Source organism: Suillus subaureus (genome assembly GCF_016647635.1).
Source record: "Suillus subaureus strain MN1 chromosome Unknown BJ212scaffold_8, whole genome shotgun sequence".
NCBI lineage: Eukaryota > Fungi > Basidiomycota > Agaricomycetes > Boletales > Suillaceae > Suillus > Suillus subaureus.
In genome coordinates, this window is record NW_024538564.1 from 984,922 (window position 1) to 1,006,234 (window position 21,313).

At 49.2% G+C, this 21,313-nt stretch overlaps 5 protein-coding genes across 5 annotated transcripts; 2 read left to right on the top strand and 3 right to left on the bottom strand.

Annotated features, from left to right (window-relative positions):
* The first annotated feature begins 1,241 nt into the window (after positions 1 to 1,241).
* On the top strand, positions 1,242 to 8,862 carry BJ212DRAFT_1340671 (transcription factor/nuclear export subunit protein 2-domain-containing protein). The gene is made up of 22 exons (XM_041335117.1): positions 1,242 to 1,432; positions 1,491 to 1,941; positions 1,992 to 2,119; positions 2,175 to 2,682; positions 2,734 to 2,832; positions 2,883 to 3,556; positions 3,619 to 4,136; positions 4,186 to 4,598; positions 4,646 to 4,819; positions 4,869 to 5,108; positions 5,161 to 5,240; positions 5,291 to 5,592; positions 5,641 to 5,801; positions 5,852 to 5,915; positions 5,967 to 6,190; positions 6,244 to 6,428; positions 6,566 to 6,814; positions 6,865 to 8,008; positions 8,061 to 8,219; positions 8,272 to 8,596; positions 8,658 to 8,736; positions 8,778 to 8,862. The coding sequence occupies exons 1-22, from the start codon at positions 1,368 to 1,370 to the stop codon at positions 8,827 to 8,829; spliced, it is 6,294 nt and encodes a 2,097-aa protein (XP_041195807.1). The 5' UTR covers positions 1,242 to 1,367; the 3' UTR covers positions 8,830 to 8,862.
* BJ212DRAFT_1340675 (uncharacterized protein) lies at positions 8,863 to 10,630 on the bottom strand. Its single transcript, XM_041335118.1, has 6 exons — positions 10,568 to 10,630; positions 9,886 to 10,498; positions 9,637 to 9,831; positions 9,464 to 9,573; positions 9,223 to 9,395; positions 8,863 to 9,168 (listed from the first exon to the last, which is right to left on the bottom strand). The coding sequence occupies exons 2-6, from the start codon at positions 10,154 to 10,156 to the stop codon at positions 9,042 to 9,044; spliced, it is 876 nt and encodes a 291-aa protein (XP_041195808.1). The 5' UTR covers positions 10,157 to 10,498; positions 10,568 to 10,630; the 3' UTR covers positions 8,863 to 9,041.
* A 210-nt stretch (positions 10,631 to 10,840) lies between these two features.
* On the bottom strand, positions 10,841 to 12,909 carry BJ212DRAFT_1297911 (uncharacterized protein; the record flags this gene model as incomplete). The annotated part of the gene is made up of 7 exons (XM_041332637.1): positions 10,841 to 11,208; positions 11,266 to 11,328; positions 11,426 to 11,600; positions 11,664 to 11,719; positions 11,999 to 12,089; positions 12,471 to 12,685; positions 12,741 to 12,909. 7 exons carry the CDS (start codon positions 12,907 to 12,909, stop codon positions 10,841 to 10,843), a joined length of 1,137 nt encoding a protein of 378 aa, XP_041195809.1.
* An 895-nt stretch (positions 12,910 to 13,804) lies between these two features.
* BJ212DRAFT_1567686 (P-loop containing nucleoside triphosphate hydrolase protein) lies at positions 13,805 to 16,774 on the top strand (the record flags this gene model as incomplete). Its single annotated transcript, XM_041341991.1, has 8 exons — positions 13,805 to 14,594; positions 14,644 to 14,750; positions 14,800 to 15,400; positions 15,451 to 15,859; positions 15,915 to 16,294; positions 16,349 to 16,426; positions 16,479 to 16,637; positions 16,694 to 16,774. The coding sequence occupies exons 1-8, from the start codon at positions 14,232 to 14,234 to the stop codon at positions 16,772 to 16,774; spliced, it is 2,178 nt and encodes a 725-aa protein (XP_041195810.1). The 5' UTR covers positions 13,805 to 14,231.
* BJ212DRAFT_1340696 (uncharacterized protein) lies at positions 16,548 to 20,973 on the bottom strand. Its single transcript, XM_041335119.1, has 13 exons — positions 20,778 to 20,973; positions 20,674 to 20,714; positions 20,250 to 20,612; positions 20,003 to 20,191; positions 19,822 to 19,950; positions 18,977 to 19,772; positions 18,197 to 18,921; positions 17,668 to 18,141; positions 17,383 to 17,611; positions 17,147 to 17,325; positions 16,904 to 17,089; positions 16,694 to 16,846; positions 16,548 to 16,637 (listed from the first exon to the last, which is right to left on the bottom strand). The coding sequence occupies exons 2-11, from the start codon at positions 20,677 to 20,679 to the stop codon at positions 16,922 to 16,924; spliced, it is 3,258 nt and encodes a 1,085-aa protein (XP_041195811.1). The 5' UTR covers positions 20,680 to 20,714; positions 20,778 to 20,973; the 3' UTR covers positions 16,548 to 16,637; positions 16,694 to 16,846; positions 16,904 to 16,921.
* Between the last annotated feature and the right edge of the window lie 340 nt (positions 20,974 to 21,313).

The following is a 21,313-nucleotide window of genomic DNA, read 5'->3' on the forward strand; positions in this document are numbered from 1 at the left end:
ACCAACATGTAGCGAAATCTTCGTCCATCTTGTCTTCCAAAAATGCTTTTAGAGTTGTAGCACAGTCCAAGCGCGAGATGTCAGCGATCATATATAAGATGCAGAGAAAATCAGAGGCGGTCGACCGGTCGAATGTTCCCCACTGTTGTCCATTGTCTAAATTCCACAAACATTCTAGGCTCGACAACGCGCACCATGAGCACTTGAGAGGGCGCCAAGCACGTTCTGTGCAGTTGGAGAGGCCATAAAGTCTGCTTGCCTGTTTCACAAAGAATCCGAGGGACAAGGGAAGTTTTCGAGCGTCTTCGAAGCAACTAAACTTGATAGCTTCATCGACCGTGTCTTGGTGGAATGTATGGATTGGGTCAGTTGAGCTTCTGTGTCAATGCACAGTCGAATTTAGCACTGCCATCAACATTCAACTTCGGCTCCACTCCCGCTGTTTCATAAGGCACGCTGATGGGTGGCGCCATCTTCATATTTGCTCAGATACATTTCGCCCTTCCAGTGGTATTGGGGGGCGATCAAATGGCATGCCAGCCACGGGGATAGGGTTCACAATCAAGCTTTGCTATAGCATTTAATTGGGTATAAGTACGGTCACGGAAGAAACGTAAGCTCGTGCTTGCCTCCAGACGACCCCGCACGTGCTCGATATGTTTAAATTGAGTGGTATGGTATCTTTTTCGACGTAATCCACAGAACTGAACCAAGGATGAGCATGAAAAGGTCAAACAAACGTCGTGCAGATCCAGGAAGTATCCAGACCACGATTAGCTAACGCAAAAAAAAACGCTTGCAAGAGGATAAATGAAGACCTGGAATAAGACGAGGGGCTTATGTTTCAGGATAGACCAAGTATAGATCAAATTTTACATTTTGCGAGTGTGCGAATGACGTCGACATTTTTGGGAGCTGCAGCAGTATTCGTGTTATGATGACGACGCAGATCGGTTGTAGATTGATCGCAAGCTTGCCATACCGGAAAGGTGAGTGCATTGTATTGTGGAGGGCGGGGACGGTACATTGTAAGAGATGGAGCACAGAGCTGTTTAGACACGACTTTTTTGGCATCTATCTGATCACGCAGCGTGTTTCAAGTTTGCGCCTTTGGCATGCGATAACAACGCAAGACAGACGGGGTAAGGTCTGAGCTGAAGATATGGGCATACCATGTAGATGGAAATGGAATGGAAAGTGAGTACATGATGGTAGTAGGGCTTTTTGAATTCGATTGTTTGATTCCCAAGGTGTTGACCAATAGACCACAACAACCGTCAATAATACTATTATGGCTCTTGTGCAAGTCTGAATGGAAGTCTTGTACCGTGTTGTTCCTTCCCATACCCAGTTTGATACGCTGGGCCATGGATGCTGTTACAAAGGTGGAAGGATGGATCGCTAATTGGAGTAAAGAGGGAGAGTCCGAACTGTGCGTAGCTGCTGCTTATTTTTTGTGGCGCCCAAACCTGACGCCCTTGATTCGCAAGTCGAAATTTCCTCATTTCACCTCACTCGAATCCTTCCGACCCTATTTGCGCAGAGGCTCTCACGACAGCCTACCATGCCCTTCTTTTGTCTGTCCTCGCAACCTGGCAGCTCAAGCAGAATGTCTTAAACGCACAGGCTTTTGTAGTCTTCATCCAGTCTGTCCTCCTTGCACTTCCGTCCTCCTCCTCTGCACGTGCGGGTCCACCCGTGCAAAATATTGTATTCGGAGAGATTCTTGTGGATGTTCTATGGGCTACAGATGCTCAGCTGGATGAGTTCTTGGCAGACGCGAAGTCTGCTTTAGTGGGCTCTGAGCAAGCTTCTGGAGGCCAACAAGTAAAGGACACCCCCAAAAAAGACACTGCGGATGGTGCAGGAAAAGCAGCTCTGTTGAAACATTTTGTCGAACAAGACAAGGAAACCTTAAGCGAGCTCGTCAAAAGACTTCTGGTAAGTACCAGTACACTATTTTACAAGATTCTGAATTTATTCACAAATAGTTCGCTGGCATCATTGATCTTGCCGTATGTCGAGAGCGCCTTGACTTGACTCTTCTTGCAAGTGCTGGTCTATTTTCGGATAGAATGGCGTTCGACAGGAAAGAAATACGAACTCGCACTGGGCTCTTGTGAGTCAAATGTAAACATTGAATCATTAATGTCATCTGATTCTCGTGCACGTAGCTATAAGCAGAACAAGTTCAATCTTCTACGTGAACAGTCCGAAGGTTACAGCAAGCTTTCGGTGGAGCTCACGAGTTCCTTGGGTCCTGCACACTCACATGGCGATGCTAGGCCGGTGGAAAGCTATGCCTCTATCGAAGACCGTGCGCGCCAAGTTTGGGAAAAAGTTATCAGCCTCATTGGCTATTTCGACCTCGACCCAAACCGTGCCTTGGACATCATCTTGGATGTATTGTCGGTCAACGTGGCAACCCACTACACATTTTTCTTGGCGTTGCTCTCATTTTCTCCATGGACCGGACTGTATAGGCGTCCCGCAATGACCACTGCTAGCCGCATGGCTGTCGATCCCGTTACCGAAGAGTTTGGGGATAAGAGCCTAGACGAAGTATTGCAGATTACTGAAGCAAATGCTAGTGATCAGTCGACACCACTATTACAAAACGATAGCGGCACAGAGTCTCGAGTGTTAGCACAGGTGCTTGGTTTCAAATTCTCCCATTACCAGGTTAGTTTTTTTTCGAGATAAATCGGTGCTTGCAATTCATTCGTCATACAGTCCTCAGAGACTTATGAACCACCCCTGAGGAACCTCTATCTAACTGCTGCCATCTTGATCAGGGAGGGTTTTATTACCGTAGAAGATCTTTACCCCCATGTGAGAACACATTTCTGTCAAAGCCCGTTGACCTCCTGACAATGCAACAGCTTACTCCAAGGGATGCAGACATTGAAACATATCACAAGGATTATCTTGCCCAGGTTCAGCAGCGCATCTCTGATGCCAAGATCAGTCAGCTCGCCATGGCAGCTCCTTTGGAGTCTTCTAGCTCAAGCTCGCAACCTCGTGTAGAACCTACGGAAGTCAAGAAGAGCGCCATCGAGTCCAAACCTCCTAACCAAGTCGCTGGGCTGGTCAACGGCCTTCTCTCTGTAGGAGCTTTACGCCCGGCGATCGCTATTCTGACGAGAATTCCTTGGCTTGTTGACGCTCACCCCGAGTTGGCCGACCTGATCCTGAGGGCTCTGAAGTATTCCATTGCTCCTCTGTATAATGAAACATTTGTCCTCAAAGAACGCAATCCGAGTTTCACGCAACCTCGTACACGGTTCAGCGCTACTGGAACACTGGCAGTTCCAATGCGTAAATATCAGCTATCGTTAATTGCTCCCACTCCTCCCAGCACTGCGTCTATCGATTTCGTCTTTTTCTTTCCCGACTGGACCCAGCGCATCCCACTTTGCACTTCCTTCGACGACATGGTAAATGTGGTCGAGCCTTTGATGAGTTTTATTGGGTTGCACGTATCGCGCGACGCCCTATTTGTCACGAAAATTACAAGGCTGGGGCGCTCACAGCTGTTATCAACTGCAAGTTATTCGTTTGCTCTCCTAACTGGTCTTAACTCGATCAATCATAGATTCCCTTGGATCCAATTTCCAGAAAACCGTCAGGTGAACCCGACGCGAACCATCCCGTTCGACAGTTCTGGTTCAAGCTTCTTCGGTTGTACTTTCTTCCTGCACTCCCTCTCATTCGAGGCAATGCAGTCTGCACCGTCGACATTTGGAATGTCATTCGACAATATGAGACGACTGCAAGATGGAGACTATACGGAGAATGGAAATCCGGCTACGCATTTCATCCTGAACTTCGCATCCGACAAGTGCAAGCCGACCGTGAAAGCAAAGGCATTTTGCGACGTCTATCGCATAATACAATCGAGACGCTGTCTGGGACAGTGGCGAAACTGGCTCATTCGAATCCCTGCATCTTCTTCATGAATGCCGTCAACCAGATCATGGCATATGACAATCTTGCCAATGTCGTTATACAAGCATTGCGATATGTCACCAATATGGGATTCGATGTCCTCGTGTATGTCATCCTTGAGGCTCTATCAAATCCAAATAAGAACCGTGTCAAGGATGACGGAGTCAACACTTCCGACTGGCTTCAAAGTTTGTCCTATTTTGCTCCATTTTTTACTGTTCTCAGCACTTATTTTAGGTCTGGCATCCTTTACTGGCATGCTCTTCCGGCGGTATAGCGCTGACCTGTCGCCCTTGTTGAAATATGTGGTTCACCAGCTGTACAATGGCCAGACAACAGAGATTGTCGTACTGCGGGAGTTGATTTGGAAGATGGCAGGCATCGAACCCCTTCCGAGTCTTTCGGACTCGCAAATCGCTGCGATGGCCGGAGGACCTGCTCTGAGAATTGAAGCTGTCGCTTCAACGACTCGTGGCGCTCGCCTTGATCCAGGTGACGCTGTCCTTAAAGGCCCACAACGGCTCGGGAAGACCATGTTAGAGACGAATTTAGCATTACCTCTCCTTATCCAAGTGGCACAGCAGAGGCAGTCCTGTGTTTTCAAAGCTCCTGATGCTCACTTGAAGTCCCTCGCCAGTTTGTTTGATACTGTAAGTTGCGTCATATCATATGCTATAGGCTCTCATCATCGCTCCAGACTCACGGTGTCCTGCTGCAATATTTGGATCTGCTTACCTCGCCGGCTGTAATCTCGCCCAAGGACTATGCAACGCGGATCCTGCCTAGCCTTGCAGATCTTGGGGAGTTGTATGGGATAGCACCTCCTATCTGCATGCAAATCATACGACCTATGCTGAATGCTACGATACTGGTGAGAAATACAATTGTTTTTGCCACACGACAACTGAGCACTGTTGTAGAGCGCTGCCCAGGAGAAGGAACGACTTGCCAATGAGGAAGCGGAAAAGAGGTTGAAAGCACGTCTATCTGCGGCGAAGCGCGAGCCTTCCGCCGCCACCCCTAGGGTAGATTCACCTACTGGAGTAAACGGAGCGAACACTCCACGAGACACTGGTGATCAGAAGTCGTCAGCAGACGGTGTGCCAGAAGATGCAGTGATGGATGCCGAAGTGACTACGGCGACTCCAGCTCCGTCCGAGGTAAGCCACACTTGAAATAAGAAGAGTAGCGTTTACAAGCTTTTCTTTGCAGAGCCCGTGGATACCGGATCTAGAAGCTCTTTTCGACGACGTTAAGCAGATTGCCAAGAACAGTGCTCTTGATGTCATTGGGTAAGTTGTGCTTCTGACGAGGTACCTGCGATATTCAAGACTTTCCACAGGCCTGGTTTTTATTTAACTTTCTGGCAACTTTCCATGTATGATCTGGCGCCTCCGGCAGCCCGGTATGATGAGGAGTGTGCTGCCTTACGGACACTCAGCCGTCAAGAGGACTCCAAGTACATAGCGGCTGACCGTTCTGCTGACAGAGCAAAAAGGCTGTCAGCTGGCTCTCATCGGGCTAAACGAGACAGATACAATGCTTTTGTGAACACTCTTGCTCAGGAGTTCAAAGAACAAACTGCCTCGAGAGTGTTCACGATGAAACGACTTGCCCGAGAGAAGCATCATTGGTTCGCCCACAGTATGACTCCTCCAGTCACATCTATTTCAATTTCTGACATCATTCTAGCCGAGCATCGCTCATCGGTCCTGGCTTCTGCAATCATTGAGCATTGCATTCAACCGCGATGCCTCCTATCGCCTATGGATTCAGACTTTTGTGCACAATTCATCAAAGTTATGCACACACAAGGGACTCCAGGGTTCCCTACTCTCGTAGTATATGACAAGGCATGTTCCTTTCGCTCTGTAATTTGCCGCGTACTTAGGTGTGTTGTTAGTTGCTCGGGGACCATGTGAAAGCGGTTGTTTTTTCTTGCAGCGAATACGAAGCTAAGAACTATGGTCAGTCATCTATATTTTATAATCATAGCTATCTGTAACTGTAGTTGTCAGGGCGCTTTTTACTGGGGATATTGACGGATCTCTGGAAGTGGGCTCAAGATGAGCAACTCTTTTTGATGGAGAATCGCACGAAAGTTGGCGGAAAGACTATTCTGCTTCCGGGTTTCCAGCATAGATGGTCAAATAAAGACCATGGCAGTATTGCTTCCGAGGACCTTCTGTCATGGACTGGATTCAAGCAGATTCTCCGTAAATGGCATCGAAAACTGGGACGGGTATGTTTCTGGCATTCTCTGGTGATCAAGCTGACATTTATTCTTCTACACAGAGTCTTTTGAGCTGCATTGAGACAACGGAATTCATGCACGTCTACAACGCTATCATTGTGTTGAAAGAGATCCTTCCCGTTTTCCCCCTTGCTGCAGTGGGCGACGCTGGACCTGCCATCGACACCATAATGGAGAAGTTCCTGGAAAAGGAAGAACGCGGTGATCTCAAGATTCTAGGCCGAGCGTAAGCCTGTTGCTTTAGCTGTCTGGAACAATACTTATGGTTAACAGTTATTCTGCGAGTCTAAAAAAGCGAGAGTCGTTTTGGGCAGTGCCAAAAGTAATTGGAAGCAAGGTACATTCACCTGTTGCAGAGAAGAGCTTTTCTCACGTTCCTTCTACACAGTCTAATGGAGATCCTATGTCGCCGAAGCCAGCAAATTCAACAAGTAATCTTCCTGAGAGGCAAGCTCGCACTCCGGCTCCCCCTAACGGTGCTGCAACGCCTGCGGCAGACCGAGTTAGCACTCCAGTTCCCCTCACCTCACTTCGTGCCAATGGAGCGGCCTCGCAAGCTGTCGTCGATCGACCCTCTACACCAGCAACGTCCACCAGGTTAGCCATTGACAGGCACGTGTAGATTTTCATTTTATTGTACTAGTTACTCATCGCCTGTGTAGTATCCCACGGCCAGAGAAAGTGAGACGAGTACGACCTGAGAAGGGTAGTGAATCGCCAGCTCCTGATGGTGACGCCAAGGGTGTTGCGAAGTCTGAGGCGATGGATATCGACGCGCCTCTGAGAGAACTGAAATCAACGCAAGCTCCACTCTCCGAACACATTCTTCGCCCTACCCCTCGTCTCCACCAAAGTTCCTCCCAAAATGCCCTTCTGTCTACACCGACCGCCAATCCTAAGGATGCACCCAAACTTCAGCGGCCACCGTTGTCTGGTTCTGCCCCAAATTCGTGGGAACCTCCACACTCACCGCGCCCTAGGGTTGATGAGAAGCAGGCACAACCGTCCCCAAGTGAGGCTATGCCACCACCGTCTGCTCCAAGCCAGACGATCTCGGCGCAAGAACTGCGCGAGACTGCCAAACAGAGTATTGGCAATCGCCCACCAGATCGGGCCGATGATAAGCGATCTCAACCAGGCTCCGGTGCCCCATCCCCAATTTCTCGTCGCCGCACTCCTTCTCCCCCACCTCGTCCTGGTACAAGGACTCACAGCATGGAGAGCCGCGGTAGTGGCCGACGTTCTGACCGCGGAAGTGGCGATGGTGATCGTCCTGATGACAGGCCATCTGACCGTGAGGCTCGGGTGGAGCCTCGCGTACCTACAGGGCGTAAGGACGCTGCCACGCACCTCCGAAATGATAGAGGTACCCGAGAGCGAACATCTACCAGGGACAGTGATCGAGACAGGGAGAGCGAAAGAGACCGAGACTCTCGCCGGGACAGACACGGTGAAAGGGATCGCGACAGAGACAGAGAGAAGGAGCGGGATCGGGACAGGGAGAGAGACAGGGAGAGAGAAAGAGACAAGGACAAGGACAAAGATCGTGATCGTCGCGACCGAGACAGAGAACGTGATAGGGATCGCGACCGTGATCGCGACCGTCACCGCCGAGATGAGAAAGATCGTGACAGGGATTCGAGGAAAGATCGCGAGGTTTCCGGTCGTGGTCCTATTTCTGCAGCAGCTTCTGCTTCCCTGGACACTCGTAATTTACCCACTCGTCCTGATCCCACAAGGCACAGTAGCCGATCACAAGTCGGCGATGATGCACTTGGCAAGAGGAGGCGTCCTATTGATGACGAGGTACTAATCTCACACTATATTCACCGTCACGCGAGTGCTTATTATTTGGCAGGCTGACCGTAATACCAAGAGGAGCTCCCGTAAGGAAGGACATCGTGAAGATCGTACCCGTAGGTCAGAGAAGGAGAGTCATGATCGACCTCGAGAATCCGATCGGCGTCGGGAGCGAGAAGCACCTGAACCTGAACTACGCCACCCTCTATCTGAACGAGTACGTCGCTTTCGTACTTTCCACTATCATGTTGCTCACGATACGGCCTTAGCCTGGCGAGAAGCGATTACCAGAGGGTCCCAAAAATCTACCTCCTAGTACACCTTCTGCACCACGCGCGATGGCATCTGGGGATGCGTCCAGGGTTAAACCCGATATTCCTCCTAGCCGAAGTGGTGGGGACTGGAAGGGTCCGCGTGACCATGGCTCACACGCGTTCCCAGCTTCCGCCAGCGGCGGGCTGAACCAGGACGTGGCTCCAAGTTTACGTTCGCGCATTGGCGACAAAGAGCCTCCCCGCACTCCTCAAGCACCGTACCGCTCTGAAGTTCCGCATAAGGACGATGACCGCGATAACAGAAAACGAACTCTAGCAGGTATGCGATCATCTTGGATTCGACGTATTCATAACTCACTCTAACGAAGATCGTGATAAAGATGTCGGTGAGGCCGTCATCTCTGCTGCAGGAGAACTCTCGTTACAGCCTCCGAAGCGGCCACGAATCAATCGCAATCGGTACAATCCCATGCCCTTCAGACTCACGGTTTAGCCAAAAGGACCTTGCCTATAGATCCACAGGCTGGGGATAAATCTCGATCAACACGTTAGCGCGAGGACACTTCACTCCAGTTTGCCCTGCTATTTGAGTTCTGCAGTATATATCGTTACATTACATAGTACACAAATGAATCTGGCTGATGAGGCTCCACTCTACACAAGTCGTGAATTATTAGATGATATGTAGCTGTGGTGAATGAGTGGCTCCGAGTTGAATCGATAATATCCCGAGTTGAATCGCGGTAAGTGGCAAATAGCTGCGATCATCTTTTGATTAAAGTGAGGAATTCCTCTCGAGTCTTCTGTTGAGTTCGGAAACAGCCTAGCATGCAAGAAGTCACAGTGATGGAACCTGGTTTCTGTACACCACGCATGGTCATGCACATATGGCTATGTAGAACCGAAACACTGAGTATAAGAACGTCAGGCGTCGTAAACACTTACGTCGCTTCCATAACGACTGCGACTCCGCGGGGCTTAATTGCCTCCTGAACGGCGATAGCAATCTGTTTAGTTAACCGTTCTTGAACCTGCAGACGACGACTGAAAGTTTCGGCAATGCGCGCAAGCTTGGAAAGCCCAAGCACTAGCTGATTTGGGATGTACGCGATAGCGACCTATGGAGAATTCCGAGCATGATTTATGAATGTCAGTGACACGCGTAATATTATCGGAAGCCACATACTTTTCCTGTAAAAGGAACCAAGTGATGTTCACAAAGGCTGGAAAAATCGATTTCACGGACTAGAACCATCTCATCGTGATCCTCTGCGAACACTGCATCGTTTATTACATCTAGAAAGGCGGAAATGAAATAATGAAAACGACGGGATTAGAGCAGAGATAAGCTGTATTTACCTGCCAAGCGTTCCTCGTATCCCCGAGTCATCCACATCATGGCCTGAGCAAACCTCTCTGGCGTCTTCAACAAGCCTTCCCGGTTGGGGTCTTCTCCGATACATTCAAGAATAGTCCGTACTGCAGAGACCATCATTTTCTCGCGCGCAGCGCGGTCTGTTGTAGTCTCATTCAGACGAGACACAGTGGATTTTGCTATCAGAAAAATCAGTATCATCGAAATGTCATTCGAGTATGATTGAGACGTACCAGGCCATCCAAGACCATGAGGGTCAGGAAGTGGGCTGCCTCCCTCAACAGCACGAGAGGACAGGGTGAGAGGCGTCGAGATACCCGAAGCAGGTCGAAAACCATAACCCTCTCGGGCTTGAGACCGACTGAAACGTGACGCACTGGCTGATGAAGGGTCATTCTCAGATTGCGGATCCCCGCCTTGGTCATTTGACCTAGGATTCGTTTCGGACTGTTGAAGTTCTAGTTTTCGTAAACCATTTGACAAGAGCTCGACGTGAGATGTCATTTGAATAGGATTCAGGGATGTTTAGAGACCTGCTCAATGCAAAGAATAAGATACAGGTAGATCCTTATCGCGTAGCGAAAAGGACTGGGTCGCTGTCAGTACAGCTGCCAACTTGCCGATGAATTGGGTTTTCGTGAGTGCGAACGCTGCCCAGCAATTTTGGCGGTGAACGCTGTCACTAGCAGGACCCCGGCTGCTCCCCGTCACACACTACACATTTGCTTCCGAGGCGTAGCTTTTGTCGGGTCATGATGGTCAGCGCACTTCGGGTACATTTGCAAAGCGATCCAAGGGTGAGCCGAGTGCCCTGCTACGTCCCTTCCGAAGTACTTCGGTTCCCAGGTACGTGCAGCGTAACAACGACAAGACCTCGAAAACCTTGTCAGCTGCTGACTTACCCAATCACGCTAGTAATAGACAACCTTCTGGCGCTCGCCAACGCAAGCGTGAACAGCAACGACGAGGTGCCGCCTAAACCTACAATTGAGTCGGATTATTTATTACCCAAGTTGCTTGTTCAGAATGGCAATATCCGCTATCTTCGTCTAACTTTCAAGTCATGTTTCATTGCCGCGCCAAACTCCAGGTGCCTTCTCCAGTGACTGGAGGCGCGTCCATGCCCTAGTATAGCCATCGCCGTCCTTCTCTGCAAAAGCCCGTCTTCCCTCCGTCGCCCAACTCATCCTACATTATGCCGCTGACAACAGTGTCCGGTGGACACGCCGTCACGGTGTTATTGAACATCGGCCTCAGCCGCTGCCAGGTCTGCAGGTATGAAGAGTTGTACTGCTCGCGTATCTTATCGGCATCATCGTGGCCAGGTATTTCAAAATACGAGCCTGCACTGGTATCACCGCCATGCTCTGGCACACCATGGTCAGGTATTTCAAAATACGAGCCTGCACTTGTATCACCGCCATCCTCTGGCACACCATGGCCAGGTATTTCAAAATACAAGCCTGCACTTGTATCACCGCCATCCTCTGGCACACCATGGCCAGGTATTTCAAAATACGAGCCTGCACTGGTATCACCGCCATCCTCCGGCACACCTGCGAACTGGCTTTCCAGGTTAAAAAAATAATGAATACTCCCCTCGCAACTATTACAGGACAACCCGCGAACGGCAACTCGGACGGCAATGACTTCGACGTATTGCTCGTTTTGAGATCCTTTGTCGAAGTTGGACGAGCTTAGAGCATATCACCTAGGTAATTTGCAATTTTCTCATGTTTCCATAATGTTGTGTTTGGATTTCACTTAAATCACCTTCCATCTTATATGGCCTACAAACTAAATAAACACTCCGACATTTTCCTGGTGACTGGGCGAAAGTAGGAAGTGGTAGGAGCTTGGACCTCCGGAGGTTATACTCTGGCGTGGGGGTACCGGTGAGGTTTCGAGGCGTGCCAGAGGCAGCGCCAGCTTGGTGCGGTAACTCGGGCTGGCATGTGGTGCGGATTGGAGGTTAGGTCATCGTGCAGGTAGAACCATCCAAGGTACCCACCATCCATCCCACGTTCCGTCCGCGGGTGGTACCCGGGTGGATATCCGTGTCACACCCTAGTTAGATGTGGTAGGCGGTGGGAGACTGCAGGGTTGGGCGTAGCGGGCGTTAGCGAACGCGCGATGGCAAGGTGTTTATAGGTACAACCAACTTTCATATCGATAGACCAGATGCATCTTACCACTTCTATTTACTCGTAGAGCTGGACAAACAACAGGGTCCCGCTTATTACGAGAGCGCAGACTGTGTAAGAGAGCCCCTGGCATCTAACAGCCACAAAGACAAATACAACATCTCCGATGATTTACTGAAACTTTTGATTACAGGCTACTTACTTGCAGGCTCCCTCCCACCCGGTACTGGGGAGGTAAGGGCGGTACTTGTAATGCTTAGTAAACCGGAGACATGCACAAAAGTCAGCCAAACCTTATCCACCCAACCTCTCCAGCAGCAGACATTTGTACAATGTCAGCCACTGGCGGAGTGTGAACTAAACCTGATGGCGCGCAACGCCGAAACCTTCGTAAGTCCTACTAAACTTATTCTTAAGTCCTAAACCTGATTATCCCTAAGGTCTAAACCTTCGTAAGTCTTAAACCCTGTCAGTCATTCAGCCTTGCCTTTAGCAGCCCTAACCAATCATTTTTAACATTATTCATTTCCCCTCAGATTTAGTTCACACTCCGCCAGTGGCTGACATTTTACAAATGTCTGCTGCTGGAGAGGTTGGGTGGATAAGGTTTGGCTGACTTTTGTGCATGTTTCCGGTTTACTAAGCATTACAAGTACTACCGCTGCCGCCCTTACCTCCCCAGTATCGGGTGGAAGGGAGCCTGCAAGTAAGTAGCCTGCAAGTAAGTAGCCTGCAAGTAAGTAGCCTGCAAGTAAGTAGCCTGTAATCAAAAGTTTCGGTAGATCATCGGAGAAGTTGTATTTGGTCTCTGTGGCTGTTGGATGCCAGGGGCTCTCTGCCGACGGGTAGGAGTCTGGATCGGGTAAAATACCCTTCAAGGGCGCTCTGCCTGGACACCATCACGTGTACACCCCAGTGGGCAATAGTTCATGGTGTCCACCCACATGTTGCAGCTGGTTCGTGCAGTGGAAGCTTGTTGTGATTATAACTAGAAAACTGTACAATGTATGCGACAGTGGTGACTCGGAGGAGGTCGTCAGAACTGGCGGCAGACTCCCGAGTCCCTTGCCATTCTGGGGTTGTTCCGCCCTTGTTCCGTCCGAACAGTATCATAAAAGGCGGGGCCCTGTTATTTGTCCAGCTCCACAAGTAAATAGAAGCGGTAAAAACGACAAAATGAAATCTGGTCTATCGATATGAAAGCAGCTGTAACCTTATATACGGGCAGGAAATACCTTACCGAGCGGTGGTAGAGGTCTTGATCTCTGCTGTAAGTGACGTACCTTGTTCTTGTCAACATTAGGCAGCTGAAGCACTTCGGAAGGGTAGCAGGGCACCTACGACTCTTCAAAGATGGGTCCAGAGAAAATAAAAACCCAATCTGGCACTCCAGCAGACCAGGCCGCCGCGGACTTTTGAAAGGCAACTTTTGTTCTGGATGTAAATGTCAGTCTCCCCTAGAGCCCTTTATAGACGAAGAAAGATAGTGGTTCCTTCTAATTTTATATTGACAAACAGGTGGGACGGTAGAAATTGTCGATCGCACTGGCAGGCCTGTCTAGATAGAGGGGTTAGAGAAACAAAGCAAATCACCTGGACAAAGGCTCATGTGACAGTCAACAAAGAAAAAGCAACGAACGCGCTGTCATGTCGGGTACGCTGCCAATAAGTCTTCTTTTGTGTGGGCGCTTAACTTAGATAGCTGCCTGATAAGTTGATAACATCACGCTATTGCGATAGCCAGGAGTTGTTACATAGTGATATCTGGTTCCCCCAGAGATGATGATGGTAGCTGCAAACTCAAGCGGAGGCGTTCAGCTCGCCACGTCGCCTATGCATGAGAAATTGAAGTGTCGAATGAATAGTCGTATTCGATTTCATATAGTGATATATGACATCCCAGCGGCAGAGTCTGGTACATGACGTACTACCGGGCGGTGAGTCGGAGAGGCCGCCCCGGGGTCCTTCACCCAAATACGGCTATCTGAAAGGATACCCGGAGACGTCCCATACACCTCCAAGTTGCCGTTACTAGTAAGTAGGTCGGGGTTGTTCCAGGATATGTTCCTGATACTCACTCGCGTTCTGTCACATTCCTTTATTGTCGTGTAAGAATTCTTATTCGCCCCTCACGCAGTGATTTATGCCACCCTCTTTCATTCCTAAATCGTTCTAAAGTTTCATAAACCTCAAGTTGCCATGTCTTCTGTTTGTTCTCACTACTTTCATGTCCCGGGACAGGTCTGCCAAACTCGTCCTGCACCGCTGGTGAAATTTCACCTCGGATCTCATCAAACTAGTAAGACGACATACTGTTTGTAGCGGAACAAAAACGCCTTGACGTGAACCCCCGAAAAGCTGTGACTCGGGACTCTTCATAAACCGGGCGCTGTTTCCGGAATGGTTTCGTGGCTCACCGTTCGTATTCACCGAGAATGTGTAAAGGGTCGAAACCTCGCGGCCTATGCCCCCCTTCACAATTCAACTATGACAATCGTGTACGCCTCAACCCGAAGCAAATGCCCTTAACGTCATGCCGCTGCATCCAAAAGGCATGGCTAGCCTCTCGTGTCATTCCTCGCCGTAGAGGCTCATACCTCATGCCCGGCGCGCATCGCCCCATCAACGAGGAAAACATCAGATTAGCCGTCACAATCACTCGTGGCTGCGTGTTTGACTTGTTTAGAGTCCTTTGGAGTCTCCATCCAGTTCGCACTACACTTATGATGGTCATAAACGTGGTTCGGGGCATGTTTCCTGCGTTCAGGGGCTACTCACAAGCAATGATTGTTGATGAGGTTGGTGAACCCCACATCTTTCTTTCGTGTCTCTAACTTGCTCCCAAAGTTGCAAAATCTAATCTCGTCTGGTTGCTTCACTTGGTCACGCCTACTGAAGCTCCTCATCGCAGAAATATGCCGAAGAGCGGTTGAAACAGCGGTCGACTCCTTTGCGTAAGTTCACATCTTCACACTGCGCAATCATTTTCACAGTTAAAAATAGTTCTGCAAATGAGACCGTAGTTCATGATTCGGTGCGCTTTTTTGTGGAATATCAGCAGATTGCACAACGTCTGAGGCTCGACATCCCGACACTCGCGGATCCCGTCGTAAGGGACTGTCTACAAGAGTCCGATCTCTTCGTTAGGTCATTTAACGGCATGGGCGGGTTTGGGCTACTGTCGCCGTTCGACTTTGTTCAAATTCTAGCGCAGATATCGGAGCTTGCATCGTATCTTTGGGTGCTGTTGACCTTAACGGGTGGCTCTACACACATGGGTGCTTTATTGCTATCTATTCTTTCCGCCCTATTCCCTCTTTTCTTGAACCGTTGTGGAATCGCTTCTTCACATGCCGACTCAACTTATACAAGCAAGGAGGCTCGTACTGCGGAACGTCAGGAGAAGCTCCGAAATTTGGCCTACAATGATACCCACCGACCGGAAGTCCTGCTCTTTGGGCTTGGACCATGGATACTGCATTCCTGGGCAAATGCTCGCAAGGCGATGATGTATGACGAACATTTGTCTCCACTTAATCAGCCTTCACTGTCACAAATACTGCACCAGATAAATGTATCCGACTTGCTGTTCGCGCTTCAGAATGTGAGTTGCCACTCTTTCCACGGTCAACAGGAAGTGTCAATTTTTCTTAGATTCCAATGTTCCTGATGTTTCAGTCCTCATCTGCGTCACTGGGATCACTGGCACTGTATCGGAGCTCAATTCAGTCGGTGGTTTATACTGTTGGAAACCTGGTCAATACAGCTCGTATGGCATTTCAAGGAATATTTTTCATGGGTGCCTTTTGCGCTGCCATGAACATTGAACCTCGACTGACACCCCTGAGCGAAGACGCGGAAATGTATCCTAGTATAACTAATGGCATGAAGATTGAAGCGAGGTATTTGAAACAATCTGTCCCTTCAAGTGAATTTACCTTCTATTTCCGCGACAGACATCTATCATATACATATCCTGGAAGCAAGGAGCCATCACTAAAAGACGTTACATTTAGTCTAGAAGCCGGCGAAAGTCTTGCAATAGTCGGGTACAATGGTTCAGGCAAGTTCCGCCAGGAATTTCATTCATGTCCATACACTCATTAGAAGATGTCCAGGAAAGTCCACCCTTGCCAAGGTGCTGCTGCGAATTATAGATTTCGACCAAGGTGATCTCCTTGTCAACGATGTGGACATCCGTCGGTTAACTCCGGGCGATTACCACCGACATGTCACCACCGTCTTCCAGGGGTTCTCTAAATACAGCTCGACCGTCAGAGAAAACGTTGGATTGGGTTATGTTCAAAATTTGCAATCGCCCACGGCCATCGAGCACGCCATGCGTCTCGGTGGTTCAGATGGATTTGTAAGCGCGTTACCAAACGGAATGAAAACCAAGCTAGATGCCTCGGGTTTTGAGTTCATGCCGTGCTCATCAGCGTCAGGTTCATGTCATGGTATGTCCTCGCGGTTGCAGCACGGCTTGTCTGGTGGCGAGGTAAGTTCGCCTATTGCCATACAGACATAGATCTTGAACTAAGTGTATTCTCAGTGGCAGAGAATAGCCATTTCTCGGGCATTCATGCGCGCAGATCGGCCGGAAGTTGATCTTTTGCTGTTTGATGAACCTGTGAGTGTGTTACATACCTGCCACACTACTTACATCTCATTTCCGAGGGTAGACGTCATCATTGGACGGTTGTGCTCAGAACAAAATTTTCGACACTATCGACAAGGTTTCTCGCTCTCCTCAAGGCGAAAGACTTAAAACAGTGATTTTCATCACTCATCGTTTGTCAACTGCCCGTCGGGCGGATAAAATCGCAATGATGGAAAACGGGGTGAGTCAATCACCGCGTGGCGAGTCTCACGGCCTAACGCCCTTCATCCTGTGCAGTCAATAACTGAGTTCGGCAGTCATGATGACCTATTGAAAAGGGCTGGTTCATACGCCACACTATATAAAGCATCCGTTTAAAGCGGCAGATGTTCTTCCTTTCGCTCTCACCCATTCATTCTCCCAGATGAACTATTTTGCATACTTCATAGACTGCAATTTCAAACAACACTCATGAGTTTACTTACACATGTGGAGCTGTTAATGTACCTTAGACATAGCTGTGCATCAAAACTGATCGCTCGTAGAATGGTCCATGTATACTACGATGCCATCACGAATGTATGCGTCCACATTTTTACCTTCCAATGGCTCAGCGATGGCCAGCGGACTGTCGCAGAAGCCAACTACAAGGCCAGCGTCCCTGATTCCTTGAATCAGTGAAGGGACCTGCAACTTGAATTACATCAGGGGGGTGAGAGAAGTTATGGCGCCAAGCAGTTGGTATCTCACCAATAATTTCGGATCGAAGAAAACACCCAAAAGGTTATTTCGCTTTGCAAAGTCGACGCCAGCAGCTACGCTAGATGACCAATAATGACATCCGGGACTTGTATCATCAGCACGGTATCCCGTCGACACTCGTTGCCCCTGGTCAATTTGGCCGCATTGAGATGAAAAAAACACCGGATCTGGTAATACAATAAGATAAGATCTGGCTCCACAATACGACTTGGGGAAGCACTGACAATTTGGTTGTTTCCAATTAAGTGCTACACAGACTTGTGGCGAAAATGAAGTGAAGGCAATTCGGCGACGAGCGAACGCGCCACCTAGAGCCGAAGAAGTCTGCCGGATTGTGCGCAGCACGCTATCAACAGCTTCATTTAGGTCCACTTGGCATCTGATGGAACCACGGTCTCGACGCCTGGCAGGCAGAGCCAATTCTAACGTAAGGCCGAGTTGCGTAGGAAGAACCTGCAAAGCAAATTACTTCAAAGAAACGATCGGGCATCACGAGATTAAGCCCAAACCTGCATGACATCCGCAAGAGTAATCATACTGTGTGACAGCATTCTGGACCATTCTTGCGCAGATACTGCTGTTCTAAGCGATTTATTATCGCGCTCCAATCGACTTGCCAAAGCCTGGAACTGTTCCAGATTGACATCGGAAACGCCAAGGTCAAAAGAGGTCTCAGGAAGAAGATAGTCGCCGAATATTACAGAATGCAGGTCGCGCGTGACTTGTACGGTGATATGCACGTGATTCCCGATCAATGATGACAAGGTTAATGTGTGCAACGGGGAGGGGGGGTTGGAGTGTATGGAGGGTGATGTATATGTCGAATCCAGTGACCTGGGAGATTGCTGCCACGGCAATGATGTTTGCGAATTGGAAGGTGTGCCTCTGGGTATTGCCATTGATTTCCAGTAGGTTTCCACCGCTCCGCCCACTTCCAACGTAACACCTTGAAATGGTGTTATGACATTGATTGAGACAGTAACCTAAAATGAATGGTCAACTGAGCGTCTGGTAAGGTAATGGCTAAGTTAAGCCTACTTCTCCGATACTATGAAGACGAGTATCAAGGATAGGAAGTGTTACATCTGATACACCATCGAGGCCTTGGAAAACCGATGGATGAGCAATCGCACGCCCGATCGTTTTGGTTCCAAAATTGGGATATATCGAAAGTTCCAAGCTCAACCCTTTCAGCGACGGGGATTGGAAGACAAACACATCGCAATCTTCCATTTGAGGCAATAGAATACTGTACGGAGCAGCATTGACACCAGGACCAGCGGTAATTACCATTTTCAGGGGCTTTGAAGATGGAAGTGACAAATTGGGCGCAATGATAGAGCTGGTCAGACGAGGATGGAGTGTCACACCCGCGCCTTGGAAAAGGTTATTGTTGACGGTAACTTCAACGAGATAGTTCCTGTCCAGATAATTATGCCCGTATACGCGATGTGGCATGATCGGGGGAGGAAGTGATAACGAAGGAATCTGATCAAACTCGGAATCCACTTGCATTTCTGCCTTATCCAGAGGAGACTTGGGGCCGAGACTAACGATTTCCGTGGCGTGGGGTACCTTCGCTGCAGCTTCGATGAGGATTTCTACAGACTCTCGATGTCCATACCAGGCCGCATAATGAACCGCCTGATGTCCTACTTCATCAGCCAAGTCCATTCGAACACCAGCCTCCAGAAGAATTCGAAGGCAAGATGCGCGACCCTGGCGCGCGGCGTGAAAGAGGGGCGTCCACTCGTGGTACTTGTCTGGAGTATCACAACCCCCATGACCCAGAAGAAGCTTTACGACCTCGGCATGGACCGTCCCGTGCAGCAAGATGGATAGGGTATTGGCCATTGCTATTTGGCATGCAACGTGCCCCTCTTTTCAGAAGAAGAGACACGATTTCCAGATGACCATGCTCACTGGCCAAAGCCAAAGGAATTAGATTATCGTTCAGCGCAGTGAATGATGGCGAGATGCACTGGTCGCACAACAGCACTTGCACGCATTCCGGACTTCCCCGCAAGGTGGCATAAACCAGAGGGCTGCAATTGTCCACATCGAGAACGTGTGGAGGTAGAGAAGCTTCCAAAAGCCGCTTGCAGACATGCGCGTACCCATGCATCGCTGCATAATGCATGGCAGACCGACCATAAACATCAAGCTTCTCTGGCTGTGAAGACTTCTCCAAGCACATATTGACGAGGCGAAGAGCTCCCGAGGCAGCTGCTTCGTGGATGCACGTTCGCCCATTGATATCGTCAACGAAGTCGAAGTCAAACGGGACCGTGATGCTGGCGAGTACTAGATCCGCTAGCTCAGGTGGCGCATCGACGATAACCCTCCACAGCACGCGGGTAACATTGATTCTGCCTCCATTCTGTATACCAAGAAGATCCGAGTGGTGAACAAGATCCTTGATAGAAGCTTCATCTGAGTTCTCCACGGCTCTTCGCAAATCATGTTCAAAATCGCGGAACGGTCCTGCGTACATATTTTTCTCGATGAAGCTCACGACATCATGGGCAGCCGGACCTTCAAGCTTCAAGCTAGCCGATAGGTCGGTGATATCCAGGAGGCAGGATGCTACGGTATCAGACAGCTCTGATATGAGCTGTCGAAATACATCAGGACAATTCAAACCAAGCGATTGCGTCACTTGCCTGCCTATTGAACACTGGTTGGACCTCAACCTGCCTGGTGAGGTAGAGCTCCTTCGTTGTTGACCGCGACCTCTTATCCCATTTCTTCAAAATCTTCCTGAATCCTGTTGCGTTCATTTCGATAAATTGCTGAAAGGAGTTAGTTCGGGTAACACATAACTCGTGTGATCATTGAAAGTACCTGGAGTTTTCCAAGATCCCTTTCAAGGAGGCGGAAGCCCTCCTCAACAGCACTCCATTCGACATGATTCACAGTCGTTTCCTCGGACGTATCAGGGAGTCCGCGCATTGCTGCAGCACGCCTCTTGGAGAGCAGGGTCTCCAACCGGAGCTTCAGCTCTGCTTCTTTCTGCAGGTAGAATGTATTGATCTTGGATGACCCGATGTCATTAAGCCTCGTATAGTAGACACTTTGGTGACAGACACACCTTCTCCAGTTCACGCTCTAACTTGAAGAAGAAAGCGGCTTTGTGCGCCTGGAAGTCAGAACCACGATCGTCATCCTGTTGAAGAGTAGACGATATAGGTGGTTCCTCCGGCTCATCTTGCGTTATCAGCTCCACAGGATTTGATGTATCTGGTTGGGCTAATACTGAGACTCGGATTGCTGGGGTACGATTCTGCGAAATAGGTTTCAAGATATCGGCTGGGCGGACACCAAGGGCTAATGCAGCGGCTTCGGACGCAGGTCGATTAGCAGTAAGGGACGAAATGATCTTCTTGAGAAATTTGTAGTCCAGATAGTATGCAGACCATCCTGGGACCTGTTCTGCCTGGATTTGTTTGCCGAACTGTAGATCGCAGCGTCGGTAAAAGCTCAGATTGGCAAAAAGGTTGTATGGGGAGCCTGACCTTCATAATGGTCGTTTATCGTTCAAACTCAAAAAAAGGGACTGCAACAAGGTGGTAGTTGGTCAGACCATCATATGCCTGTGGTTCTCTCAAGAAGAGCTAACCTCAACTCCCTAAATTTCATGCACGTGCGTTAAAATGTTGTAGAGTCAAAGTGCCCAGATAAATATACGTCGCGGCGATATCAAGGGCTAATGCGATATTGGTAATTTTGTTTGGGAGTTCTCCTGAATTATAGGCGTTCGCGCGATTCACGGTCTTTGAATTGTGACGCGTATTACTTGTGTACTAGATAGTGGTATGGAACATGTATATCTAAATTCACATGCTTTTGTTAATCTCTCTCAAAAGCTCTCAGGCTACTGCCCTAGCGCTCGCACCAGTCCATTGGTGTGGGGTAAGGTTTGTGTCGCAATCTTGCCAACATTATTCCGAGGCTCTGCTGGCGGAGGGGCCAGGTGCCAGAGCCAGGAACGCCACGATCTCCTACATCACCAAGTCGTCGTCGGTCTCAGTACAATTGAGAGATCTGGCAGCGAATGACCCACGTCATCATTTTTATAGCACACGTTTGCACGAAGCAAAACTTTTCTGAGTCCGGAGACGTCCTGCGACTCATTGCTTAGTATCAGGAAACAGC

Coding starts and splice junctions, on each gene's coding strand:
- BJ212DRAFT_1340675 (XM_041335118.1), bottom strand. CDS start 10,156: ATGACATCTCACGTCGAGCTCTTGTCAAATGGTTTACGAAAACTAGAA. Junction 9,832..9,885: donor TCATGGTCTTGGATGGCCTG/GTACGTCTCAAT, acceptor TTTTTCTGATAG/CAAAATCCACTGTGTCTCGT. Junction 9,396..9,463: donor TGGTTCCTTTTACAGGAAAA/GTATGTGGCTTC, acceptor AATTCTCCATAG/GTCGCTATCGCGTACATCCC.
- BJ212DRAFT_1340671 (XM_041335117.1), top strand. CDS start 1,368: ATGGATGCTGTTACAAAGGTGGAAGGATGGATCGCTAATTGGAGTAAA. Junction 4,820..4,868: donor TGCTGAATGCTACGATACTG/GTGAGAAATACA, acceptor GCACTGTTGTAG/AGCGCTGCCCAGGAGAAGGA. Junction 5,802..5,851: donor CTCTCGTAGTATATGACAAG/GCATGTTCCTTT, acceptor GTGTGTTGTTAG/TTGCTCGGGGACCATGTGAA.
- BJ212DRAFT_1340696 (XM_041335119.1), bottom strand. Junction 18,922..18,976: donor CCATCTTGCTGCACGGGACG/GTCCATGCCGAG, acceptor GTGATACTCCAG/ACAAGTACCACGAGTGGACG. Junction 18,142..18,196: donor GTCTTCATAGTATCGGAGAA/GTAGGCTTAACT, acceptor CATTCATTTTAG/GTTACTGTCTCAATCAATGT.